We start from the raw sequence: 24,266 nt of genomic DNA on the forward strand, positions 1-24,266 counted from the left end.
ATTTTGCGAATGTTGAGATTTGAGAAAGATCTAAATCAATGAACCAAACCAAACCTCGATCACTACACCAACACTACACATGTCTCCCCCTAAAAAAAGAAAAACTACACATGTTTCTAATTATATAAAAATATATATAAAAAAAGAAAAAAAAAACTCTGCTTTGTGAAAATTATCTGACTGTGTTAATGGGCCAGCCCAGCCCAGCCCAAAAACCAAAACCCCAACCCTAAGTTGGCCTTCATTCACCCTCACCTTCTCGGTCTGCGATTCACAGAAGCACCACCCCCACCCTCCGCGCAACCGCCGCCGTAGCTCGTAGCCGCCTCTCCCGCTGCCGCTCTCCTCCGGTAAGTATATAATTTCCATTCTTTCCCTCAAATTGTTGATCAAAAGAAAAAATGAAAAAAACTACTCAAATTGGTCCGTCATTATTTCAAATTTTAATCAAAGTGAGAATTTGACGGAGCTTTCAAGATATTAGTCTTAATCCAACCGGTTCGGTTCGGTCTCGAGAATGTCTAGGGTCAAACCGGTTGGTCCGACTGATTCGACCCAGTGAATGAAACCGATCTGCAGCCCTAATTAAAATCTCAGATTTTCACTATTCTAATATCATTCTGAATCAGTGTCTGACATATCCTCTCTTGGTTGGATATGAAATCTCTCAAAAAAGAGAAAAAATAGGTTGGGAAATCTTTAGATTTTTGAGGTAAACTTCTGTTTGTATGTGTAGTATAAATCTAAAATATCTATCTTTTTTTTTCAATGTTCTTTTTTTTCCTGGCAGAAAATGAGGTGGTTGGATATAGACATGGGATTATGGTTACGTTTCAAAAGGTTTTGCTTCCAATTGCAAAATAGACTTTAGCTTCTTTCCAGAAGTTTTTGACCAACTGTTTGAGCTGAAAATGGGAAGGCATGGATTCTGTTTATCTAGAATTCCTGTCTTTAGACAATTCAGAACACAACATGTTGCATTAATTCCCACCTCGAACTCTTTTTGCTCTGATTCTACCCAGAACAACCCCAATCAAATTGAACAGTTTCCTAGCAATCAGGAAGTTACATTGGAGACCACCACCAAAAATCAACACTCCAACCTTCCAGAACCTTTGGGCCATGAGTTAGTTCGGAAGCTCCGGATTTTACTTCAACAGGAGCGTACAGGTGCTGCCAAGAGGCTCATCAAGTCTGCCATTCTCTCCAAATCATCTTTCTCATCACCTTGTGATCTGATTGCACTTTTTTCTGTCCATTCTCCATCCTTGAAGCATGTATTTTCAAACATGTTGTTAATGGCATTTTTGGATCTCAAAATGCTTAATGATGCCATAGAATTATGTACCTCAATGAAGAAAAATGGTGTTGTTCCTACTGTGGCTACCCTCAGTGTTCTATTTAAACTGTTGATGTCTTCAAAAGAGTTTGAAAAGATACTTGAATTATTTTCTGAACTTGTTGAATCTGGTATCCTACCAGATGGTTTCATGTATGGTAAGGCAGTTGAGGCAGCAATAAAACTAGGGGAGATGAATAAGGCCTGTGATTTGGTGTATTGCATGTGGAAGATAGGGGTTCGTCCTACTGTGTTTGTTTATAACGTTCTAATTTCTGGCTTTTGCAAAGAGAAGAGGATGATTGATGCAGAGAAGATGTTTGATGAAATGATCAATAGAAATGTGTCCCCTAATTTGGTTACTTACAATACAATTATCAATGGATATTGTAAGGCGGGAAAATTGGATAAAGCTTTTATTTTGAAGGAGAGGATGAAGCATGCAAATTTGGAACCTAATCTTGTAACATACAATTCATTGTTAAGTGGGCTCTGTCAGGAAATGCAGATGGAGGAAGCCAAAAAAATATTGCAGGAGATGGAAGCTTACAAGTTTGCACCAGATGGATTTACATATAGCATACTTTTTGATGGGTATTTGAGGTCTGGTGATGGTGAAGCCTCAATGGTTCTGTATGAAGAAGTGATAAAAAAAGGAGTGAGACTAAATAATTATACTTGTTGTATTTTGTTGAATGGCTTATGTAAAGATGGGAAGGTTGAAAAGGCAGAGGAGATTCTGGTGAAGTTAATGATGAGTGGATTAGTTCCGGATGAGGTAATTTATAATGTACTAGTGGATGGATACTGCCGAAAAGGAAATATTGATGGTGCTATATCAACCATTCAACGAATGGAAAATGAAGGATTAACACCCAATTGCATCACTTTTAATTCATTGATTAATAAATTTTGTGAAAGTAAAGAGTTGGGTAAGGCAGAGGAATGGTTGAGGAAGATGATAGAGAAGGAAGTTTGCCCTAGTGTTGAAACGTATAACATCCTTCTTGATTGTTATGGACGGTTGAGCCTTTTTGATAGATGTTTCCAAGTTCTCGAAGAAATGGAAAGTAAAGGGGTAAAGCCAAATGTGGTAAGCTATGGAACTCTCATTAATTGTCTGTGCAAGGATGGTAGATTTGTTGAAGCTGAAGTAATTTTTGCTGACATGGATAGTAAAGGAGTTTCTCCAAACGCTCAAGTTTATAATATGTTGATTGATTGTAATTGCACATTAGGGAAAATGCAAGAAGCTTTTAAGATTTTTGATGAAATGGTTGATAGGGAGATCACCCCAACCCTTGCAACATACAATTCACTCATCAATGGCCTCTGCAAAAAAGGGAGGGTAACTGAAGCAGAAGAATTGGTCAACCAAATTACAAGCAATGGTTTTAAACCTGATGTGATTACATACAACTCCCTTATCTCTGGGTATTGTAATTCCAGGAACCCCAAAAGAGGTCTTGAGTTATATGAAACTTTGAAACAGCAAGGCATCCATCCTACTTTAATGACGTATCATCCTTTAATTTCTGGATGTAGCAAGGTTGGTTTAGATACAGTAGAGAAACTGTTCAATGAAATGTTACACATGGATCTTGCTCCAGATAGAGTTGTCTATAATGCCCTGATTTTCTGCTACATTGAAAACGAAGATGTTCAGAAAGCATTTGCTTTGTACCAACAGATGGTAGATCAAGGTGTCCAATTAGACAAGATGACTTATAACAACTTGATTTTAGGATGCTTCAGAGATGGTAAGGTTACCGAAGTAAGGAAACTTGTTGATGATATGAAGGCGAGAGGGTTGACACCTAAGGCTGATACGTACAATATCCTAGTTAAGGGACTTTGTGAGCTTGGTGATTACAGCGAGGCATATGTATGGTATAAAGAGATGTTCAAAAACCATTTTTTATTAAATTCCTCTGTTTGCAATCAACTCATTGCTGGTCTTAAGATAGAGGGGAGGTTTCAAGAAGCTCAGTTAATCTTGTCTGAGATGTATGTCAAAGGACTTAATGCCTGGAACATTGGTAATGATCTTTCTGCATCAATGACAATGTAGATGAAACACATGTTGTGAATAACCTGTGAGCACATGTGGCTATCACTGCATAGAAAAACGTTTCTACAGTTGGATTATCTTCCCATGGTATCTCATTTTTTAAAGGTGATGATGCAACTGTCGTCTCAAGTGAGTTCATAAACAGGGCCTCTTATTAGCTTTGTTTTTGGACTGCTAGTAACCTTGTTGTTTATTTTTTCTGTATTTCAGACAAATGACCTATATTAGCTGGCTGCTGTGGCATTTTGCTTGCCGTCTGCTTGGGTAAGGCCATATGTCTAATTTTCCATGCCGTTGATTCATTATACATTAAAAAGAGGGTTCTTGCTGTTTCTTGAGTTATTTCTCAATTCATTGATTTTTTATTTATCAGTCCTTAGATTTATTAATGATGCCTTTGAGCCAACGTGCATGATTAACTGAATTTTTTTTAAGAACAGAGTTTCATGATTTTCTAATCTGGTTTTTTATCTCAACTTTTAGGTTGGAGTCATTCTTGCGCTTGCCCAAATTGGAGAATTTGATTTGTTGTCCTAAGCCGTGCTTCAAATCTTCATTTTACCGAGGTTACCTCTCGCTATCCCTTTCTCCTCTCTCTAGATTTTCTCATATCTTATATAACACATAGGTGAATATGATAGCCTTTCACAGCACAACACGTATTTAGTTCTTAATGTGAAGTCATAAGTAAAAGTAGACATGTTACGTAGTATTGAATCTCAGACATTTAAATGATATTATTTCACTCCGACTCATTTTACAGGATAACTACTTGAACCTACTTTATTTATAATGAAAAACTACGCATCCGACTCTTAGCTTCCTCTTTGAACATTTAGGATTGTAGTTTCTCATATATGCATCCAAATGTTAGCTTAGTATTCTACTTTACTGATATCTTATTCTTTTAGAGGAAAGTGAAATTTCATTGATGGGGAGGATGGCCACTCCCATCAAAGGAAGTTAGCATGGGGTGGAGGTGGGAGGTGGAGAATTACACCAGGAGGAAGTAGCAAATAATAAAAAGTAAAAAAGAAGTGTTAAAATTTGAGTGCTTGTCCTTGAAGATCCCCTAAAGGTGCCACAAAGTTGGCTCAAAAAGTGATATTGGGAGCAGGGGAACGGAAAACTCCATGCAGAGGCACTGAAAAGAGAGATCCAAATGGGGTATGAAGAGATGTTGGGGTTTCTAGCTTACTTATAATAACTTGATTATAGGATGGTTTAGAGATAGTTTAAAGTGCATGTGATTAATTATTGGATTTTTTTTTTTTAATTTTAGAATTATAGGAAGGCAAGAGGATGACATCTAAATGTCATAATGAAGAGGGCATGTGATTAATTATTTGCACTGTTTTTAAGGATAAAGAAAATTAAAGGGCTCGTTTGGTAATGTTTCTGTTTTTGTTTTTCGTTTCTTTTTTTTTTCAATTAAAAAAATATATAGAATTACATTTAGTAACTGTTCTTGTTTTTCTTTTTGAAAGAATAAATAGATACATGTTTGATTACCATTTATTGTTACTTGTTCTATAAAATTTTAGATTAAAAAAAAAGTAAGTTTTGTATGAAATTTTTGAAAAAAAAAGTAAGTTTTGTATGAAATTTATTTTTTCAAAAATTGGAAACGTGAAACAAGTAACAACAAACAGAAATGTTACCAAATGGATTATAATTGACCGTTAAATATAGTAGAGGCGTAAGTTCTCGAATCGAATCGAGGCGGTTTGGTTTGGTTAAAATCGATATCATGTTGGTTCGGTTCTATAAAAACCAATTTCTTATCAAACCGAACCCTACCTTTATAAACCTAACCCTTGTGGCTGCCGTTCTTCCCTCCCTCCCTCGTCCCAAATGCACCTCCCTCCCTTCCAAATGCGTCGGCGACAAAAAGGAGATCCGCGGTGGCGATGTTTTAATGAAGATCGTTTTTGGTGAAGAAGAAGAAGATCTGAAGTAGAAGATTAGAGGTGGGTTTTCTTGGATTTTCATGGAAGTTGATTTTGAAAAGAAGATTTGAAATGGGTTTTTGGAAGATCCGAGAGATCTTAAGTTGATTTTTGTGGGTTTTCATGTAAAGAAGAACTAAGGAAGAAAAAGATCTGTTGCGGGCTTTCATGAATAGAAGATCGGTAGAAGAAGCAGATTTTGGGGCGGGTTTTTGTACTTTAATGGAAATATTTGTAGGAGTGGGTTTCAAAATCAAAATCACTAATTTTGTAGGTGCAAAGGTGTGGAACTTCGACGAGGAAGAAGAAGAGGGAAAAAAAAAACGGAAATGACCCGACCTAACCCGAAATAATTTCACCCCTAAAATATAGTATTAAAATAGCATTGAAATTGGTGGTAGTTTTTTTCTCCTGCAGTGTCTCAAATTTAGATGCCAATTATCAATTAGTGATGGACATCTATTACTAATTCACGTCTATCAATCTATCATTGATAGATTGATATGAGAAGGTAAATAATGAATTATGTAATAGCTTAAATAGGCTTACAAAAAGTTTAAAAAATTGCTATATTTACAAATTATCTTGTTGCTATATTTTTAAGTATGGTAATGTAGGTAAATTGTCTCCCATCAAAATTTTCAAAAAAGAAATTATTTTTAAAAAATAATAAAACATAATATATAGTAATTTGTATTAAGTTATGGGCTAAACTTAGTCCAGAAAGTATAAACTTTAATTTTGGGCCGAGTTTAAATTGGGCTCGGGCTTTTTGATGGGGGTTGAACTGAATTCCTTCTTTTTTTTTTCTTTTTTGAAAAATTAATTGAACTCCTTTTAGTTTTAAACATAAATATTATTTTAATATTAATAAAAAATTATTGATTAAATAAAGTATAAACTATGGTTTGAAAATAGGTCTAAAAACATCTTTAGCAATCTTTTTTTTTTTTAAATAATGACGAAAAAAGAAAACATAATTTAGAAAATAAATAGATAAAACAAAATATCAGAAGTTAACTTATATGACCAATTCTATTTAGTATTTAGAATCCGATTTCTTTTGGAATTAAAATCCTATAACTTTGTACTATAATTCTAAACTCGATCTCTATATAATGGAGTGTGAAGCTGCAGCATACAGCAAATTCAAACGACTGAGCGATTTCTCACACGAGGACGAAGCAGTAAGCGCGCTAATCCACTTGAGAATCACGAAGAAGAAGATCGGAATCGGAAGATAATGTCTGAATCTGGAAGTGCAAGCGATGCAAAACTGTGTGCCAACAACTGTGGCTTTTATGGAACTCCGAAGAATCGAAACCTGTGCTCCGTCTGCTACGCCGCTTCCCTCAAAGAAACCGGCGAAGATTCTGGACGACGAGAGAGCTCACACGACGTCGTTCCTGGCGCAGAGCTCGTTGGAGTTCACGACGAAGCACCAGATTTCGGAACGAGAGAGTCTTCTCCTCCGGCGCCGGCGTCGGCATCGGCATCGGAGAGTACTAGTTCTGCAACCTCTGGATCGGAGGCCGGTTCGAGTAATCCGGCGCCTAAAACCAAAAATAGGTGCACGATCTGCAAGAAGAAGGTCGGATTGTTGGGATTCAACTGCCGGTGTGGAGGTTTGTTTTGCGGCAGACATAGGCATCCAGAAGAGCATTCGTGCGGCGTCGATCGCAAGGCCATCGGCCGGGAGATTCTGGAGAAGCAAATAGTGGAATGTAAGGCCGATAAATTGGAATTTAGGGTTTAGTTCGAAGGAATTTGCTGAAAATAGTTTTGTTCTTTTTCCTTCCTTTTGAGAATATTACCGTAAATTAATTTTCCCTCTTATTGTCATTGTGGATATTCAAATTCAATGGAGAGTTCTTTTCTATAGTTATGTTTTGTTCATCTCCATTCTCAAGAACTCGATACTTTTTTATTTGAGTTGAACTTTATCTTAATACGTAATTTCGTTTTCTTTCTTTTAAGATTTAACAAATAGGAATTCTTTTTAGCCTTTCTTCAGTAATTTGAATAAAAGTCTATACGGCATTGATTGGAAATCTGTTTTGATAACAAATTTTATTTTCAACTAAAAAAGATATATGTTTTTTGCTTTCTTAGCCACCCATCATGATTAACGTACTTTAGTTATTAACTTATCGAAGATTTGATATCACCCCACATTTAACTTTAAGGGTCAATCACAAACTACAATTACATGTAATATTAAATTTGAGATCAATTACAAACTAACTTATAATATTTCATGAAGGTCACTTTATGATTAATTTGAAAATTGTAGAATTAATTTTAAAAGTAGTACAACCAAACTAACTTAAGACTCAAGTCACTTTTAAAAAGCTATCTTAGGACTAAAATCATTTTTAAGAAAATATAATTAAGGGTGTGTTTGGAAGTGAGGATAGAGTTAGTAATTTTGGAAAAATAGATTTAAGTATAATTAATTTTCTAAAACCATCTTCTAAAAATCAATTTAAAATAATTTTAAACTTTTCTAAAATCAAAATTTTAATGTGTCAAACATCCAAGATTTTGACAATATCTGGAGTGATTTGAGCTCTCAAACCAATCTAAATACGCTTTTAAGATTATTTTAATTTTTTTTATAGAAAGTATTTTATGATTTTTTTTTTTTTGAAAAGTGATTGAGTCAGAAGATTTGCAAAGCCCACCCTCAATCAATGAGAAGTTAATTTTTTAGATATTGAAAAATTAAAAGTTAACTTTTAGATATTGAAAAACTATCTCAAGTCATAATGGATCAATCAATATAAGATCAGACTCTATGTAAGATACTTACCAATTTAAATAAATCTTAATTAGTTTAATTCTTATTTTAGTTCCTAAATTTTGATTACTATTTAATTTAACCAATAAAATTCTAACCATTTTATTTAAGTCTCTAGACTTTTAACTGCTTTGATTTAATTCTTAAATTTGGTATAATTTTTTTTTTATTGTTGTTGACAATCTTTTTGTTCACAGTTTTAACAAAGAAAATCTAAATCTATTTTTAAAAATTGAAATGTTGGCTTCAACCTATCTACATAACCATCTAAAATATTGGATAAATAAAAAATATATATAATATACATATATATACATATAGTACTTTTAAATGGGTTGTAAATCATTAATGACAAATTAATATGATTTTTTATACCAAGTTTAGTGACAAAATATAATATTTGAAAGTAGGAAGATGAAAAATCAAAAGTAGAGCTTTTATAATATATTATATATAATATATATTTTTTATTGAATTCTTTTTTTTTTATATCCCACGAGACACACTCTAAACCTTTTTGTTTGCACAAAATTGATAACAAGTAAGATGTATTAATATCACATTAAATTTTGCTAAAGAAAGGTTGAAGGTTTGAATCTGACCCACGTATGTATAGGTGTTGTTGAACTAAAAAAGAAAAAAAATAATTTTAGGGAACGAATCCAAAAATAATATTACAAAAGATATGGTTTTTGTTGCAAAGAACACCTAATTTGCTTTTTATTTCACTTTTGAGTTCACCTAATTTCGCTCTTTATTTATTTATTTTTTATTGAACCTAACTTCGCTTTTTATTTATTTATTTTCTTATTGAATAACATAATAATAAGTTGAAAATTTAAAAGAACAACATTTAACTCTCTTTTTAAAATATACTCATATTTGGATTTGATTTTTAGTCGATTTAATTTATTTTGAAAATGCTTAGGGCGTTTAATTTCAAAAATTGAAAGTGGTTTAAAAAAGTACAAAGATAAGAGTTAAATCCACTTTACTTGAAAGATCTTTTACCCAAGTCAAAATGAAAATCAACCCAAGTCTCTCTTTCCCTATAAATCCAAATGCGATTCCTCGTTGAATCCCTACCGCCTTTTAGCAATCGGATTATAATGGCGATCGCGATCTCCATATGAAGGTCAAATTACAGAGCAATTTGTGAAACTCACCACGCAAATTGATTTTTGGAGAAGAACAAGAACCAAGAAGATCGGAAGCAAATGGATGGATTCGGAAGTTCAGATAATTCCAGCAATGGCGATCCACCACTGTGCGCTAACAACTGTGGCTTTTTCGGAAATCCGAAGACTCGCAACTTATGCTCCCTCTGCTACGCTGCTTTTCTCAGAGAAAATCTGATCTCGGAACGGCGGCAGAACGTTGAAGATTCTCTCAAATTGGAAGAACAAGTCTGCTCAGATTCCGTCAGAAATCGAACTCCTCCGTCTGGATCCGCCGGGGGTTCCGGTTCCAGTTCCAATTCGAATGCGCCGGCCAGAAAAAATAGGTGCGGCCTCTGCAACAAGAAGGTCGGATTGTTAGGGTTTAACTGCCGGTGTGGTGGTTTGTTTTGCGGGAGACATAGATTCCGGGAAGAACATGGATGCGGCGTCGATATGAAGTTAATCGAGCGAGAGAGATTGGCCAAACAGAACGTCGAAATCAAGGGAGATAAGCTTCAGCACAGAGTTTAAATTTCGTTGAAATTTCAGAATCTTTTGCTCTGATTCTCTCTTTCCTTTTTCCTTTATAAACTCAAAACTGTGAATAATTTTAACTATTATTTTATAGTTTTTTATTGATTACTTTTCAAATTTAATTGAAGAACATCTTCTATTTTCTCTTCATGATTTCAATGGGACGAATCTCCAATTTTCTCAATTAAATATTATGGTAAGGTGTAATTGTTTTCGAATTGATTGATACCATATTTGTTATTGAAAACTTTTTCTTCATTCGATTTGTCTTTGGGAACTTAGAAATTATAAAAATAATCACATATTTAAAAATAATTTATTTTTATCATGGGCTGCTTTTGTGGCAGTTGAGGCCCGAGGGCTTAAAATATGAGCAAGGCCCATTGGCCATGAGTATGTATATCTCCGATGTTATCCAAATTTTGGTACAATATATTTTATAATTTCACGATAGATTTTATATTCAATTAGTAACCAAACTTTAAACAATTGAGAGTTGCAAAAATATCAATTTAAAATTTTAATCTTAAACTAAACTTTGCATACTCGTTTTGATTGATTAATTTATAAATAATCAAATAATTAATATTTAGCATAGACCATAATTAATATATACTTTATAAATTAGGAATATTCATTTTTTTTCTCACTTTTAATGCAAGATGAGAATATTGAATATATTGGTTCACTAAAAAGGACATATTATCACTTTAGCAGCTCAACGAGGAAGTGGGGTTTAAGAAAAATATTAATAAATAATAAGGAAAAGAAAGGCCAATTATGTGATGATTAATGGATTTGAGAGCTTCCATTAACTAAATTACAAACATTAGAGAGAGTGTGGCCCCATTTTAACAACTTCTTATGTCTTGATCATAATTTCCCCTTTACAGCTCATTCTCATATGAATAATATTTTTCTCCTTTTCTTTTTTAAAGTTAATTTTTCAACTGTTTTAGATAATTGAGTGACATTCATTCAATAATTTAAACATTTTCGTGTGTGTATTTACATTCCAACGATGTAATCTCTATTCAAATATTTGAGATTTTTCTTTACACTTTTATCAAAAGAGCAAACCACCTACAATTAGTTAGGTAGAAAATAAAGTCAAGAGAACGAAGATCGCATAAAAATCCAGTCATCAAGGGGTGGGGGATCAAACTGAACTCATAACCTATTGGTTTGAGATATATGTCAATTACTGATGAGCTATGCTCACTTTGGCGTCATCAACGAATAATATTAAATGAATGTAGATAGAGCTTAGTAAGCGATTCAGTGTCTATTAGTGCGTTATTGAGTCTCTTCCTTTTTTGTTTAAGGTGTAAATTTACTCCATCTTAAGCTCAACATGAGTCACTTGGGAATCAAATAGTCGATTTCCCTCACCCTCTCTGGGAGCTTACCATACTCGCTCTTTTCGACCCCCTCACCCTCGCTCCTCTTTGAGATACACGAGGGGAGCCTAAAACGTTATGTTTCCAAGAATCAAATAGGCACTAAACTCAAACTTGAAAGATGAATGCCCCAACAATAATATAATAATGGAAAAACCCATCATTTTCCTCTTCATCCTTTAGATTTCTCATATTAAATCATCATGTCATTTACATACTTCGTATGATAAAATATACAATATACATCTGCAGAGTTAAAGAGCCAGAACAAACGCTCATGGATCTGAAGAGGCAAGATCATTGTCCACTTCCAATGATGAGAATTTTCCAAGCAAAAATTAGAAGTAAAAAAAATCTAAGTTTTTCCCCAAATCTTCAGCTGCTAATGAAGTTGTTGCAAGCAAATAAAGCCTTAGCAGTCATCTCTCTTTCGAACCTCCAAATATAATTCAAACCCACAAGCAATTCTGTAATGGCAGCTTCTGTCTTGTCTTTGTTGGCAAAATAAAGCGTCTGCAAAAGCATCACATTAGTCTTTGGCGCCATATTGTAATTTTGCTGCTCAAAGCTTCTCTCACTTTGCCATTTCATCATGTTCTGTGCCAACGGCGACAGCCACCCCAATATCCTCCCCAACGCCTCCCTCCACTCTCCGGCCAGCGACGGATCGCTCGCCGTGAACCCCACCCCTCTCAACCGCCCCCTCAACGCCGACCGCACACTGTTCGGCAGCATCGAGTAAAGATCATCTCTAGCGTCCACGCCCACCAGTTGCGGTGATTTAATCATCTTATCCATGACTATGATCAGGTTGGCATAATGCAGGGCCAACCCCGCCGCTCCCAGAGTGGACGGGGGCGGCTTCAGGAGCTTAGAATTGGACTCGAAGAATGCGTTTTTGGTCACCAAAAAATCCTTCCCGGTTTCGGTCAGGTTCTTGAGCGGGTGGACGGCGGCAGAGGCGGAGAGGCAGCGGGGGAGGGAAGATGGGAATTGGGCCAAACCAAAGACAAGTTTGATTCTTGCTAGAGTGGTGAAAATTGACCTTGCTAGAATCGAAACAGCCGTGTCGAAAGTTCTGTTCCATAGGGATTTTTCTTTGAGATATTTAACTTCTTGCCTTTGCCACAAAATCTTGTGCTGGAGATCGAGGATTTTTTGTTCCTTGAGTGAGGTCTCCAATGAGGGATTATTGCTAATCTCTTGTTGACATGACTGCAAATTTGCCACTGCTTTTCTTAAACCAGTTTCCATTATTGTAAGCTCGTCCATTTCTCTGTGGAGAGTCGCTGTGACTGTGACTAATCTCTCCACCCTCTTGTTCCTGCACTCCATTTCTTTCTCGCTCAATGTCTGTTCACCAAAAAAGTATCATCCATCAATAAATGCATCCAAAACAATATACAAAATTTAACCTCAGCTAATAACGTGGCTTTCAGATTTAGTGATAAGTTAAGCACCCCCTATAAACATGAACTACTCTACTTTAATTGGTTTTGAGAATAATTGGACGACAGGTGACGGTGACTTTTTTTTTTTTACCGCTTAAAGTAATAGTTGGATAAATTTAACTCATACCGGTATCCTTCCCTTGCGACTTAATTGAAAAATGTAGCAAAATTCAACAAGCAAAAATTATAATTTAAATTGGGAGGAAGTAACCATTTAAGAGTTCAAACAATATCTCCTTCTAATACCATGTTAAAAACTAAGGCTAACTCAAAAAACTTTTAACGGTGGGATAAATTTAATTTATATAGTATACCTCAACACGGGTCATTTAAGAGTTCAAACACGATCTCCCTGACTTAAAAAAACTTGAGCCGATGATCGGATAAATTTAATTTATATAAGCTTCCTAGGCAAGAATTGAGAAAGTTTTTTCCTTTTTTTTTTACTAGAAGAATTGAGAGAGTTAAGAATGTGAATAAAAAGATTAAAATTTATGTAAGTTTTAAAAATAGCGGGGATTTGATTTGAGTTTAAGGCGTACCCAATTATGAAGATCGCGGCCGGAATCGGCAAAGTCGTGGAAGAAGCGATCAAAGGAGCGGAGAGTGGCGTCGTCGCACTTGGAGGTGAAACGGGAGACGGAGTTGGCGAGGAGTCGGAGATTTTGGGTGATTTCGGCGCAGGCGAGGCCGAGGAGGAAAGCGTCGTCGTTAGAGACGATCTTGTGGACTCCCTCGAGAGACACGGATTCGTTGCGGAGGCGAACAATGTTGGCGTCGGAGAGAGACTGCCACAGATGGAGAAGCTTGGACATCAGGCCGGCGATCTCGAACGCCAAAACGCCGACGTTTGCCGATTTCTTCTTAGACGACGACGACGTCGGTTTGATGTTGGCGGCGGCGGCGGTGGAGGAGGTCCGAACGGCGTCGAAGCGGTTGGAGACGGCGTTCTTGACCTTCACTAGGAGAGTTTCGAGGGCCATAATTGAATTGAATTGAAGAGGGAATTTGGAGTTGTAAAGCTGAAGCTGGTTGGGATTTTATGTTATGTTATGTTCCACAGCTGCGACTGTGCCTTCTTACTAATAACAAAAATGAAGAAGATCCACTTATAGAGAGAGAGAGAGAGAGAGAGAGAGAGAGAGAGAGAGAGAGAGAGAGAGAGGCATATTTTTCTAATTTCCAAATTGTTCATGATTTTGATTGGATTGAACTTTGAAGTTATTAATTAATACAAATAAAATAGACAAAACTTTATGGAATTTCCCCGTTGGCAAAGCTTGGAAACTTTTTAATTTAAAAAATTAAATCAAATTGAGAGTGCAAATTTATATATTTTTCCCAATAACGGTTAAAAGGAGATTTTCTAGACCATTAAGAATCCTTTCTTAAATTTCAAGGACCAAAATATCCATTTTAAAACTTCAACGATCAAATAAATGTAGATTCTAAACTTCATTTTGAAACTTTAGAATTAAATAAGTACCTACTTCAAATCTCAAAGGAAAACTCGAATAAATAATAATTCTAATTTGTATCTATCTTTATGTTAACCATGAGTAATAATTTGATAGTTATTTGATTTTTCTAAATATAAATAAAATATTTCTTTCCATATTTTTCTTGTATTTTAAAAAAATTTAACATAATAAACAAGAGATTGGTGTGGATCGATGGACACCTAAATATTTTTCTTAAAGGAATACCCTCGTTTTGAAATATATCAATCGATATAAATTATTTTATGTTAATAAGTCACCTAGGAATGATGGCTTTGATTAGATAAAGAGTTTTATTTTTCAATATAGTTAAGGAAATTTTGTTTTTTTTTTCCTTTCCACAAGTTAAATCTAGCTTTAAATTTTTAGTCTAATCAAATTATTATCACCCATTAGTTGATTTTCTTATTTTAATAAAATTGATTTCTGCCTTCGATACTATTATTGTGAATGTTAATTTGATAGCTGGATTTATGTAATGTTCTTTTTTTATTTTTCTAGTTGGGATTGAATGTTTTTTTAGCTAATTTTTGTTGGATTTTGGATGTTATGTTTGTTTTGTTACGGGAGACTGATTGCTTAGTTTTCGAATAATTAAAAAAAAAATTAGACAAGTATTAATTTTACCACTTGTTAGAAATACTTGATTATTAACTCCTTTATTCCACTTTTCCTTAAAAAATTATTATATACCAAAATTCATAAATATAAAGCGTAAGCGTAACTAAATTTTTGTTCCTTTATTAAATATAAATATATTTTAATTTTTTGCAGAGTCACATGGGTAGCGCGTGCAGAATTTTTAAATAAAGGCTACTTTGTCATGTAGTGGATAAAACCAACACACGCTTGGGATGAGCGTGGGGGGAACAATAATATCACTTTTTTTTCCTTTTTCTTTTTCTTTTTTTTAGGGGTGTTTTTCTCAAATTTATTTTTTTAATTAAAATAATAAATAATAGTTATCTCTAAGTCGGCAAGATGAGCTTTTTTTCAGATGCTGTTTCAATCGAGAATGAAACCGAGGGCCACGTCATTATTGGCTTGGCTTCTTTCTTTTGTTAATTTTCATGTATTACTCATCTTAATTATTGTTCATCTTTTTTACTCCCTTTTTAATTAATTATTAGTTCTTTTCCCCCCTAATTATTACCTCTCATACCATTCATGTAATGTCATATCTAAAACATCATTCATACAGAAATTTAATGAGAGAAAATTTAATTGATTTTTCTGTAACCATAAGTAGGACTACATTATTATAGGGTAAGGCAAAATTTGTCCATTTGCCTCACATACTTATCTTTAATTAATCCAACACCATTAATGTTTGTTGCTATAGTTCAAACAAAGAGATTCTTCTAAAAATTCTTCTACTCATGATATAATGTTTAGTTTGAAACATGATCTTAACTTAGACCCGACACGTCTTTATCCTATCACATGACAACTACGCACAACTATTCCTCTACCACAAGCTAGCTCAAATCAAGAAGCCTAGCTGGCCGTGCACATCAATTCATCAAATTCTCTTCAACCCCTTGTATCAAATAAAGATATGATCATTTGACCCATCGAAAACTTTCACAAAACCATTTCAGATATCTATTATTCTTCATGCAAATATTGAATTTTTATTCTTTTACATTTATCATCATACGTCAAACTTGAGCATTAAGCTGAACATGCCAGACACTTGCTATTTTACGAGGATGAAAGTAAAGATTTTTGCACAAACACATATCTAAAAGGAGTAAATTATTTGATACCAAGATATGTTAATTTAATATGTTAGAGAGAATATAGTTGGTGGGGGATAGATTATTTAAATGGGAACATATGGGGATGTGAAGGAAGGAGTATATATTATAGTATAGTAGTACGGTCTCCTAATTTGGTTGACTCATAGAAAGAAGGAAAATGGAGAGAATAATAAAGAAATGGGCACCACCCCACTGTTCCTCTTGATTCATAGTCACATGGGTTAGTGGGAAAATGGCTTAATTGCTTGGTTATGGTTACATGACATGAGCAGCTTCATCATAAGCATCATCTTCTTATGGTATTCTAATTAAAAAGTTTTCCTTTTTCACCTGTGGTTGAGCTTTTGGCTGTCAATGGAACAACAGTGGAAGATATCCTTGTTGAGTTGTCGGTAAATGATTAGGCAAACTCTGTTGTGTGTTAACCCAAAACAAAACTCTCTCCATTTCCCCCCCCCCCCCCCCCCCAAAGTGCCCTTCTTTCTCTCTCTACGCTTCTGTAGCTCTCTCTCTACCCTTTAATTTGTTCTAACACATGACATGAATAGACTATTCACTTGCTTTGTTCCTTACCCATATGTCCTTTTTGCATTAATTCAGTAAAAGAATGTTAAAGCAATGGCGGAAGTTAGCTTTCAGTTCCTAGCTTTGTGGTTGGGAGAGACACACACAGATACTACATTATTTGGAATCATGATTTTATTATTCAAATTTGATGGAGAAGAAAGGAGAGTACTCAAGAAAAACAAGTTGGGTTTGTTTGAATAGTGGAATTTTATGTTTTTTTTTGTAATAAATAATATATGGTTAATTATATGCTACGGGATCCTTAATAATGAGATCAAGTAACTCCTGTATTTATAAATTGTTAAGGACAATGGAATCTCAATTGTCCATTTTGAGCATAGCATTCACGGCTTTGCTTTTGGTTTTATCCAAAAAAACCTCATTAATTTTCTGCATCTATATATCATGGATCATTCATTTGTCTAGCTAACGTGAGACTTTGTTTGCATATCCCTTTACAAACCCAACATAAACTTTATGTGAAGTGTCGTGATCTTTTTGATATGGGATCATTAACACACTACGGCCACAGTGTTACCATTCATGATGAATTAACGAAGATTTTTTTTCACTCAAATCTTTTGAACTGGGGAGAAGAAAATCTTGTTGGGAAACATGAAGAGGCAATGGGATTTGAAGCCAAGAAGTGCACATGGAAGGGAGGGGATGAATATTAGCAATGGGGAGCTTGTTCCCATTAATTTGTGGAGATTTCTTTGAAGAATTGTGGGCAAAGGAAGCCTCCCCCCATGCTTGTCCATGTGTTGTAGTTGTGGAAAACCTACAAACTTGGGAGGTGGGCCAAATGGCCACTTGTCGCTTCGTGATTGGTTCATTATATTACAGAGTTGAAATTTCTTAATGGATTATTTTTAACACACTTAGTTTTAAGAAATCTCTTGAAGTTCTAAGTATGGGAGATTTTGTGTGTCCTTATTGGTTCATTTGATGGTTAGTTAATTCATTGAGTTGTGTAATAATTGACTTGTAACAAATTGCAAAGCTCTTGGACTTTGGTTAGATTACATTTTTTAAAAATTTGTCAGATAAAAGTTGGGTTTTGACTTGTCTTTTTGTACGAATGCAATGTACTAATTATATGTATACACACACATATTTGACCGACTTTCAAGCAATTATAGAACTATATGGCAATTTTTTTGCATAGTCTATGACGGGTGGCATTTGAAAATAAAGAGTATTGTACATTTAAGGTCATTATTTACGACTAAAAGTGAGCACAGCTCAGCGATAATTGTCATATATCTCCAATCAAGAGATTGTGAGTTCGATATCTCATCCCCACATGTTGTAATAAAAAAAAATATCATTATTTACGAACTCACTTTCAAATTCAAAAATAATTTAAATCATTCAAATGAACCTATCAAAAAAGTATATTAGTAAAACAAGAGTAGACCACTTTAAAATATATATCCAAACATGTTTTCATAAAATAAATTTGAAAAAAAAAAGTTAGTTAAATATTATGTTTCGGATATTTGTTAGCAAAACAATACTTAGATGCTTACGGTCAACACTTTTTTTTTGTTGACCACCTTTAAATTTTTGACAAGTAAGAGAAGATATTTTCTATTTTTTATAGCTTTTATTGGTGGTTAGCACAGAGATAGGTATTGATAAGATATATATGTTTTTTTACCCGATTGAAAGTTAAATTTTGACTCCCAAATTTGTTAGAACTAAAAAAAGCCATTGCAAAAAAATAAATAAATTGTTTTAGAACATTACATCATAAATACAATGTGAGAATATATATTTTTTTAAATACAACATGTAGCGTGAAAATTCAAATTCAAAACTTTTTAAAATTGACCGGAGCGAGGACTCTTAACTACAAATAAAGATAAAATGTCTTAACAACTAAATGCTATGCTCTAAGTTCAAATAAATCAGTTACTTTGATAGAAATTGGTTAAAGTACTAAAAGGACAATTTTTTTAATTATTATTTTATAAATAATTGAAGAGTTATTTTGGTGAATAATTGAGTTGGAGGCATGGGGTGAGGCGGGGCGGGGGCAGGGCGGTGGGGAGCGAGCGGCGAAGGCCAGGGCGAGCCCGCACGCTGCACACAGTGACATGCTTCGACAAGATGATTAAGGAATTTTGAGTGGGGGTGACAACTGACAGGCCAAGCCCGAGGCTTTCAATTTTAAATAATGTGTGTGCATCACCCTAATCATCAGTGTCCATCTCTGTGGGTGATGCTGCCATTATTTTGTAAGTAATGCCACTCTCATTTTCACCCCATTTGGTGAAATATCAAAAATGGTCATGTGATTGAAACATGATTCAATGAGTTGAAATAATTATGTTTTTATTTTATTTATCTGTTACATGGTGCAACAAGAGGGATAGCTTTTTCGTTCCAGTATGTTTTCAAGTTCTAGCTAAAACTTTGTTATAGTGGTTCAACAATAATCGATCCATCGAATTGGACAAGGCAAATATGAACTCGTAATTCATTGGTGGGAAAGGGCTCCAGGGTGGGAGTTTTGAAGGGGAAAATCCTATATGTTTTGATCCCGTGTCAAACCCAACATTCATTTTGCCTCTCTTTGGGTTTGATAGTGACCTTAGTGTGGATTGCTAAGATTCCCACTACAGCATCTTTCGACCCTAAGATTACAAATACAATTTCTATACACTTTTGAAAGAAGAGGAGAAGAAGAGAGGGGGGGCTATATATTATTGAACGTAAATTGAGGAGGCTTTGCCCCACTTTTACAAGACATGGCCAGAAAGAGAATGGCCCCAAAGAAGAAACACTTTAGGAACATACCCAATGAGATTATGCTTTGCCTTCGCATTTCCCCTTTTTTACTTTGGGTGACCTAATGCGCACGTGTGCCATTATCATTTTAAGTACACTATTATTCACCCTTCCTTCCACATACACGTGCTTCAGGGTCCTACTCAACTTCCACATTCTTCCACCCTCAGTTTTCCTTCTACTAATACTCACTGTTCAGTCATCAGAGAATAGTTCATTTTCCCTCTCTTTCAACAGGCATCCATCAAATCTAAGGGGTTTGAGAGACTCGGGGTAGGACGATTTTGATAGCTACAACTTCTTTCGTGCTATATTAACAAAATCAATTACAAGATACTTGTATGTATGATACTGCAGTTACTTCACAGATGAAATGCAAATAACTATGATTGTTATAACGGTAATAATGGGTTACCTTAGAGCAACGGTGAAAGTTCAAGACATGTTTGAGCTTCACTGATGAGATCTAAGTAGATATGCTTTTTGACTCTTAGTCCCTAGTGCTATATGATGAGAAATCACAAGATCAGGAGAAAGAAAATAAAAGAAAAGGCTAGCAAAGAAACCCATCTGAGCAGAAAAAAGAAGAAATGACAGATAATTTCACGCGGGGAGGGGGACATCAACAACAATCTCACTCAACTTTCACCAGAACAGAACTCCTACACAAAGTCAAAAAGGTACGGTTGCTTCATGTCGCAAGTTCTTATCCAAATGGGCTAGATGCGAAGTCTTAAGCAGACAAACTAGTTACTGTTCAATTTTTGGCTACTGACTTCAAACTGACCAGAAACAATGCATTCGTTTAATGGTTGGATCAGAATTCTTTTAGAAGCTTTGAAATGACAAAAATGGTAGTTTCTGATACATGGATCTGTTCTTACATCCGTCCACTAAAGTTGGTCTCTTTCGTCGTGGCTATCATATCATATCAACCAGCAAATACAACTAGAAGAACTGACATCAAAATTCTCTGCTTAAATTCATCCGAGAAGATGAGAGAGGCTATCTAGAATGTTCATTTCAACCTGTGATAACGCTTATTGGGGATCATGTTCATTAGGATATCTAAAATGCACTCATTATCATTACATCTACATCCACTTACTCAATACTGCACCGATCTATGAGAACAATTCTAAAGGGCCCAGCTTAACAAAAATATTCCAAGTCAAATGGTAATTCAAATTTAAAATATTGAATGTTTATCATGACACCTTGTAATGGATATCTACCACATAGTTGATCAAATAAGATCTAACAAATTGCTCAGTTTCTCCATCACTATTCAAACTTCAACTCACTATTTCCAATTTACATTACTATATAACTTTCTCTTAAACACATATTGCTTAAAATTTAAACATCCTAAATAATACCTTTTGAACTTCCCATAAGGGCATTATCCGAAAATATATCAACAAGTGGAACATGTTCTATATTTAAAATGGCAAGAATCTGAACCACATAAATCCAAATTATCTATAAATTCACGAAACGAATATGCTTAGACAAAAAAAAAATTAAAATTAAAAAGAATTGAGAATGAACCTAAACCGGTGAGAGGAATGAATATGTAACGAGCATTCGAATTCTGGCAGGTGGAACCCCATCAATTTAGAAGCATAAAAGATAAAAGTTTAAATATCAAAAACAAAAGAGAATCGAGGACATGTCTTGCGAAGACTAAATTAATAATCTTATGTATTAATTGCAGGGGTGAATCATGATCACTCCTTTTCAACTTTAGTTGCTTGTCCAAAAGAACGACCCCACTAACAAAACTATGTCCTGCAAGCAATTTGAGACCGTTGAAATGTAGCGTACCATACCAGTACTCCACAAGTTCGAACAATAGTCAATGCAAAATGAAGCTGATTATGTTGAAGGGCTGGTGCTGATTAAACAGGCAAATAACTGTATCATCTCATTTGGGGGTTCCCTTGTGAGGATTCCAACCACGAAAATATGAAAACCGCATCACATCTTCCTACACGATCCTGCTACTTATAACTGAAAGTTGCATCCTTGTCCACCTGTTAATAAAGACATATTAGTGGAATATCTCATCAAGTCCCGAGGGTGCTACAACCCAGATGAAAATAACATAAAACTTACAGATTTTTCAATCTCTTTCGCCTTCTCATCATCAAAGCCAAGGGTGGCCAAGATCTTGCGACCTGCAGATTCCTCTGACCAAATACCAAGAAGCAAATGACCTGTAGTTATTTCCCCAGATTCACCTACATACAACACCTCGAGTTCAATCAACGAATACTGCCACAAGCAAAGTACATACTAAAATGCACATATGTCACAATCAATCTTAGTCAATATCTACAATCAAGAAGTCTACACATACTTGTGCACATTTGTATATGATTCATGAATAACTAGATACTAGGATGAACCGAAATAGTGAAATTCTTCTTTGCAAGTGGGTGCTTCTTACTAAATGATAAGACAAATGCTTTGCAAAAAAGTCTTTGTTGCCTATACGCAACACAGCTTCAAAAGTCTTTCAAAAACAGTAAGCCGTAAGCATACCTAGAAAGCAATTATTCACTATTCTAATGTGGTAAGCATAATCCGTAAATTGTTTATTCACTATCCTAGCCGTGGAAAATTTATCTGATTTACTTCCTTTCCACTTGAGCTGTCAAGGAGTCAGTGGCAAAAAACGCATGACCTCCCTTACGTTTTCCTCTGATAATAGGCCATTGTTTGAACATGGAAAATAGGCAATACTAAAAATCTGGTTTGACCAGCTGTCAAAAAATTTGTCATCCTAACATCCCATTCTTTACAACGGCAGCTTCGAGTTTCAGTAGGAATTTCAAGTATCATTCACCTTAATTTCATGTCAGTTAAAGAATCACATTTGCTGCATGATTAAGAAGAATGATCTTACCTGACTTTAACTTCTCCGCAACAGCCCAATCAAGTGCCCTCTGAGCAGGTTCGGTCAATGGAGGATGCTCTGGGCTGAAGAAGTACATATCGGATTTTCCAAGTAGCTTAACAGTTTCTTCTCTTACTTTGAACAGTGTAATTCCATTAGCCCTTAAGAATCTGGCAGCTATGCTGGTTCCTGAAAGAAATGTGAAGGAATAAATGTCAAGGAAAAGAAAAGTTATCAAGCATTGAAGCACAGGCAATGCAATCACAGGGAATATGCAACTTTAGTTTATTTTTTATTTCAACATCTATATTGTTAGCAACTCAGCATAAGGATATTAAAAAATCATGTGGCCAAAGGCTACTGTTGAAGATAGGCAACTCGTATCAGCAGCTGACAGAAGTTGGCATGAACATAAGCTTCAATGTTGAATTTTTGACATAATTAAATCTTTCAAAGACAATACTGTAGTTTAGCACGAGGGACATCAGATGACGATGAAAGATATCATGAAATGATGCTGGAAGGGGTGTGGGGAAATGTAGCCACATTTTGAAATTGATAATCAAATATTGAATCCTTGGAGGACGATCTTGATTTTAGTGTGTTTAAAAAAAGGGACCAAGATTCAGATAGTTCTGCAACTTAAATGCATTCAACTAAGCTGAATGCATTTGCAAATCCAATTATAGATGTAAATAAGAAATGATCTCCAGACATAGAATGGCTACTAACCCTCAATTAAAATTCCCATTAGCAAAGCTTCTGTTCCGGTATTTGGATATTTGAGTTTCCTTGCTTCCAATTCTGCCATTGCAAATGACTTTATTGCTCTAGCTGACCATCTTATACATCACAAATTCAACAAACAATCATCTCAATTAACACCACTATCATTTTTTCATTAATCGACAATCTATGTGCTGAAAAGGAAAAGTCATATAACAAATGGTTCACAGCAGTGATATACTGACATGCTCGAAAATCAATATAGATAGATGGGAAAAAGTCGTACAACCAAAAAGAGAAAGATAAGAAGAATTCATTCTATGATATGCTGCAAGTAAGAGGTGACACATCTGCCACATTAGGCTATTGTTCAACATATCTGCGAATAGTTTCGAAAGCACAATAATTCCAACCTTTAAACCACAGTTCCTAAAATTGATTTCGAACCTCCCGGACAGGTCACCCCTCAAAGACTAAAATTGAAGTCTTAAAACTTATTAATAAGGACTAAAGTCATAGTTCAACCTAATTACCATTTACCACCCTTCATCACAAATTGCAAAAAGATTAGCTAAATTACAAAATAATCTACACACATTATGGAGGCAACCAACAACAACTCCAATTAACACCAACTGATGGGATAAAATTTGTGGGTAAACTTACTTTGGGAGTTTGTCAGGGGAAACGCCCTCGGGTTTCCTGCAAAATCAGAATTAAAAAAATAAAAATAAAAATTAAGGGCTTGAAAAAGAATCAGTAACTAAAGCAAGAGTGGCAAGAGAATTCGTACGTAGCCGGGAGGCTAAAGGACACAGTGGCAGTGGTGGCGCGGCGGGTGAACTTGGAGACGGAATGGGTGACATTAGAACGCTTAATTGCGAGCTTGAGCTCGAAAAGGGGGCTGACGGGAAGGAATAGAGTTTTGTGTTCTAAATTGTAACAATTGGATTGGGTGGCGAGGGAAAAGGGGACTTGTGAAAGCGAAAGAGAGTTCAAGCGAGTGGCCGCCATTAGAAGCTCTAGGGAAAGCTCAAATTTGGTAGAGAAGAGACTGAAATCAGCTCCAGAAAGAGTTAAACAAGTTACAACAATGGTGGCGTTGGTTGGCTCTGGTTAATGGTCAAGGCGTTTCCTGAGCTGCTTGCTCTCTCGATTTGGGTACGGCTTAGGGCCTGTTTCGTCGAGCGTTGGATAATTTAAGGAATTAAATAGATTCCGAAAAAAGAAAAACAAAGAGGAAAAGGAAAAGATAATAACTTGTAGCTTATTCCAAAAATATGTTAAGAGAATATTTGGTATAATTATT

At 35.0% G+C, this 24,266-nt stretch overlaps 4 protein-coding genes and 1 pseudogene across 9 annotated transcripts; 3 read left to right on the forward strand and 2 right to left on the reverse strand.

Annotated features, from left to right (window-relative positions):
• The first annotated feature begins 209 nt into the window (after positions 1 to 209).
• Positions 210 to 4,807, forward strand: LOC111011485 (pentatricopeptide (PPR) repeat-containing protein). 4 transcript variants are annotated; one of them, XM_088119024.1, is made up of 5 exons: positions 210 to 350; positions 791 to 3,515; positions 3,621 to 3,674; positions 3,894 to 3,976; positions 4,322 to 4,807. In XM_088119024.1, the coding sequence occupies exon 2, from the start codon at positions 912 to 914 to the stop codon at positions 3,408 to 3,410; it is 2,499 nt and encodes an 832-aa protein (XP_087975150.1). In that variant the 5' UTR covers positions 210 to 350; positions 791 to 911; the 3' UTR covers positions 3,411 to 3,515; positions 3,621 to 3,674; positions 3,894 to 3,976; positions 4,322 to 4,807. The 4 variants fall into 4 exon arrangements, with proteins under 4 accessions (XP_087975150.1, XP_087975152.1, XP_087975149.1 ...); XM_088119026.1 differs by lacking the exon at positions 210 to 350 and adding an exon at positions 427 to 712 and having other exon boundaries at positions 791 to 3,539; XM_088119023.1 differs by lacking the exon at positions 210 to 350 and adding an exon at positions 427 to 712.
• LOC111011593 (zinc finger A20 and AN1 domain-containing stress-associated protein 5) lies at positions 3,621 to 7,255 on the forward strand. 3 transcript variants are annotated; one of them, XM_088119027.1, is made up of 3 exons: positions 3,621 to 3,674; positions 3,894 to 3,976; positions 6,484 to 7,255. In XM_088119027.1, the coding sequence occupies exon 3, from the start codon at positions 6,603 to 6,605 to the stop codon at positions 7,113 to 7,115; it is 513 nt and encodes a 170-aa protein (XP_087975153.1). In that variant the 5' UTR covers positions 3,621 to 3,674; positions 3,894 to 3,976; positions 6,484 to 6,602; the 3' UTR covers positions 7,116 to 7,255. The 3 variants fall into 3 exon arrangements, with proteins under 3 accessions (XP_087975153.1, XP_087975154.1, XP_087975155.1); XM_088119028.1 differs by having other exon boundaries at positions 6,491 to 7,255; XM_088119029.1 differs by having other exon boundaries at positions 6,497 to 7,255.
• Positions 7,256 to 9,121: 1,866 nt separating this feature from the next.
• On the forward strand, positions 9,122 to 10,042 carry LOC111011679 (putative zinc finger A20 and AN1 domain-containing stress-associated protein 8 pseudogene; annotated as a pseudogene).
• A 1,348-nt stretch (positions 10,043 to 11,390) lies between these two features.
• LOC111011445 (protein PSK SIMULATOR 1) lies at positions 11,391 to 13,837 on the reverse strand. Its single transcript, XM_022285196.2, has 2 exons — positions 13,247 to 13,837; positions 11,391 to 12,606 (listed from the first exon to the last, which is right to left on the reverse strand). Exons 1-2 carry the CDS (start codon positions 13,685 to 13,687, stop codon positions 11,629 to 11,631), a joined length of 1,419 nt encoding a protein of 472 aa, XP_022140888.1. The 5' UTR covers positions 13,688 to 13,837; the 3' UTR covers positions 11,391 to 11,628.
• A 7,038-nt stretch (positions 13,838 to 20,875) lies between these two features.
• LOC111011733 (ATP-dependent Clp protease ATP-binding subunit CLPT1, chloroplastic) lies at positions 20,876 to 24,145 on the reverse strand. The gene is made up of 6 exons (XM_022285612.2): positions 23,751 to 24,145; positions 23,624 to 23,659; positions 22,964 to 23,073; positions 22,241 to 22,420; positions 21,448 to 21,572; positions 20,876 to 21,365 (listed from the first exon to the last, which is right to left on the reverse strand). Exons 1-6 carry the CDS (start codon positions 23,969 to 23,971, stop codon positions 21,333 to 21,335), a joined length of 705 nt encoding a protein of 234 aa, XP_022141304.1. The 5' UTR covers positions 23,972 to 24,145; the 3' UTR covers positions 20,876 to 21,332.
• Between the last annotated feature and the right edge of the window lie 121 nt (positions 24,146 to 24,266).

Source organism: Momordica charantia (genome assembly GCF_013281855.1).
Source record: "Momordica charantia cultivar OHB3-1 chromosome 10 unlocalized genomic scaffold, Mcharantia_2.0 BLBB01000010.1, whole genome shotgun sequence".
Taxonomy (NCBI): Eukaryota; Viridiplantae; Streptophyta; class Magnoliopsida; order Cucurbitales; family Cucurbitaceae; genus Momordica; species Momordica charantia.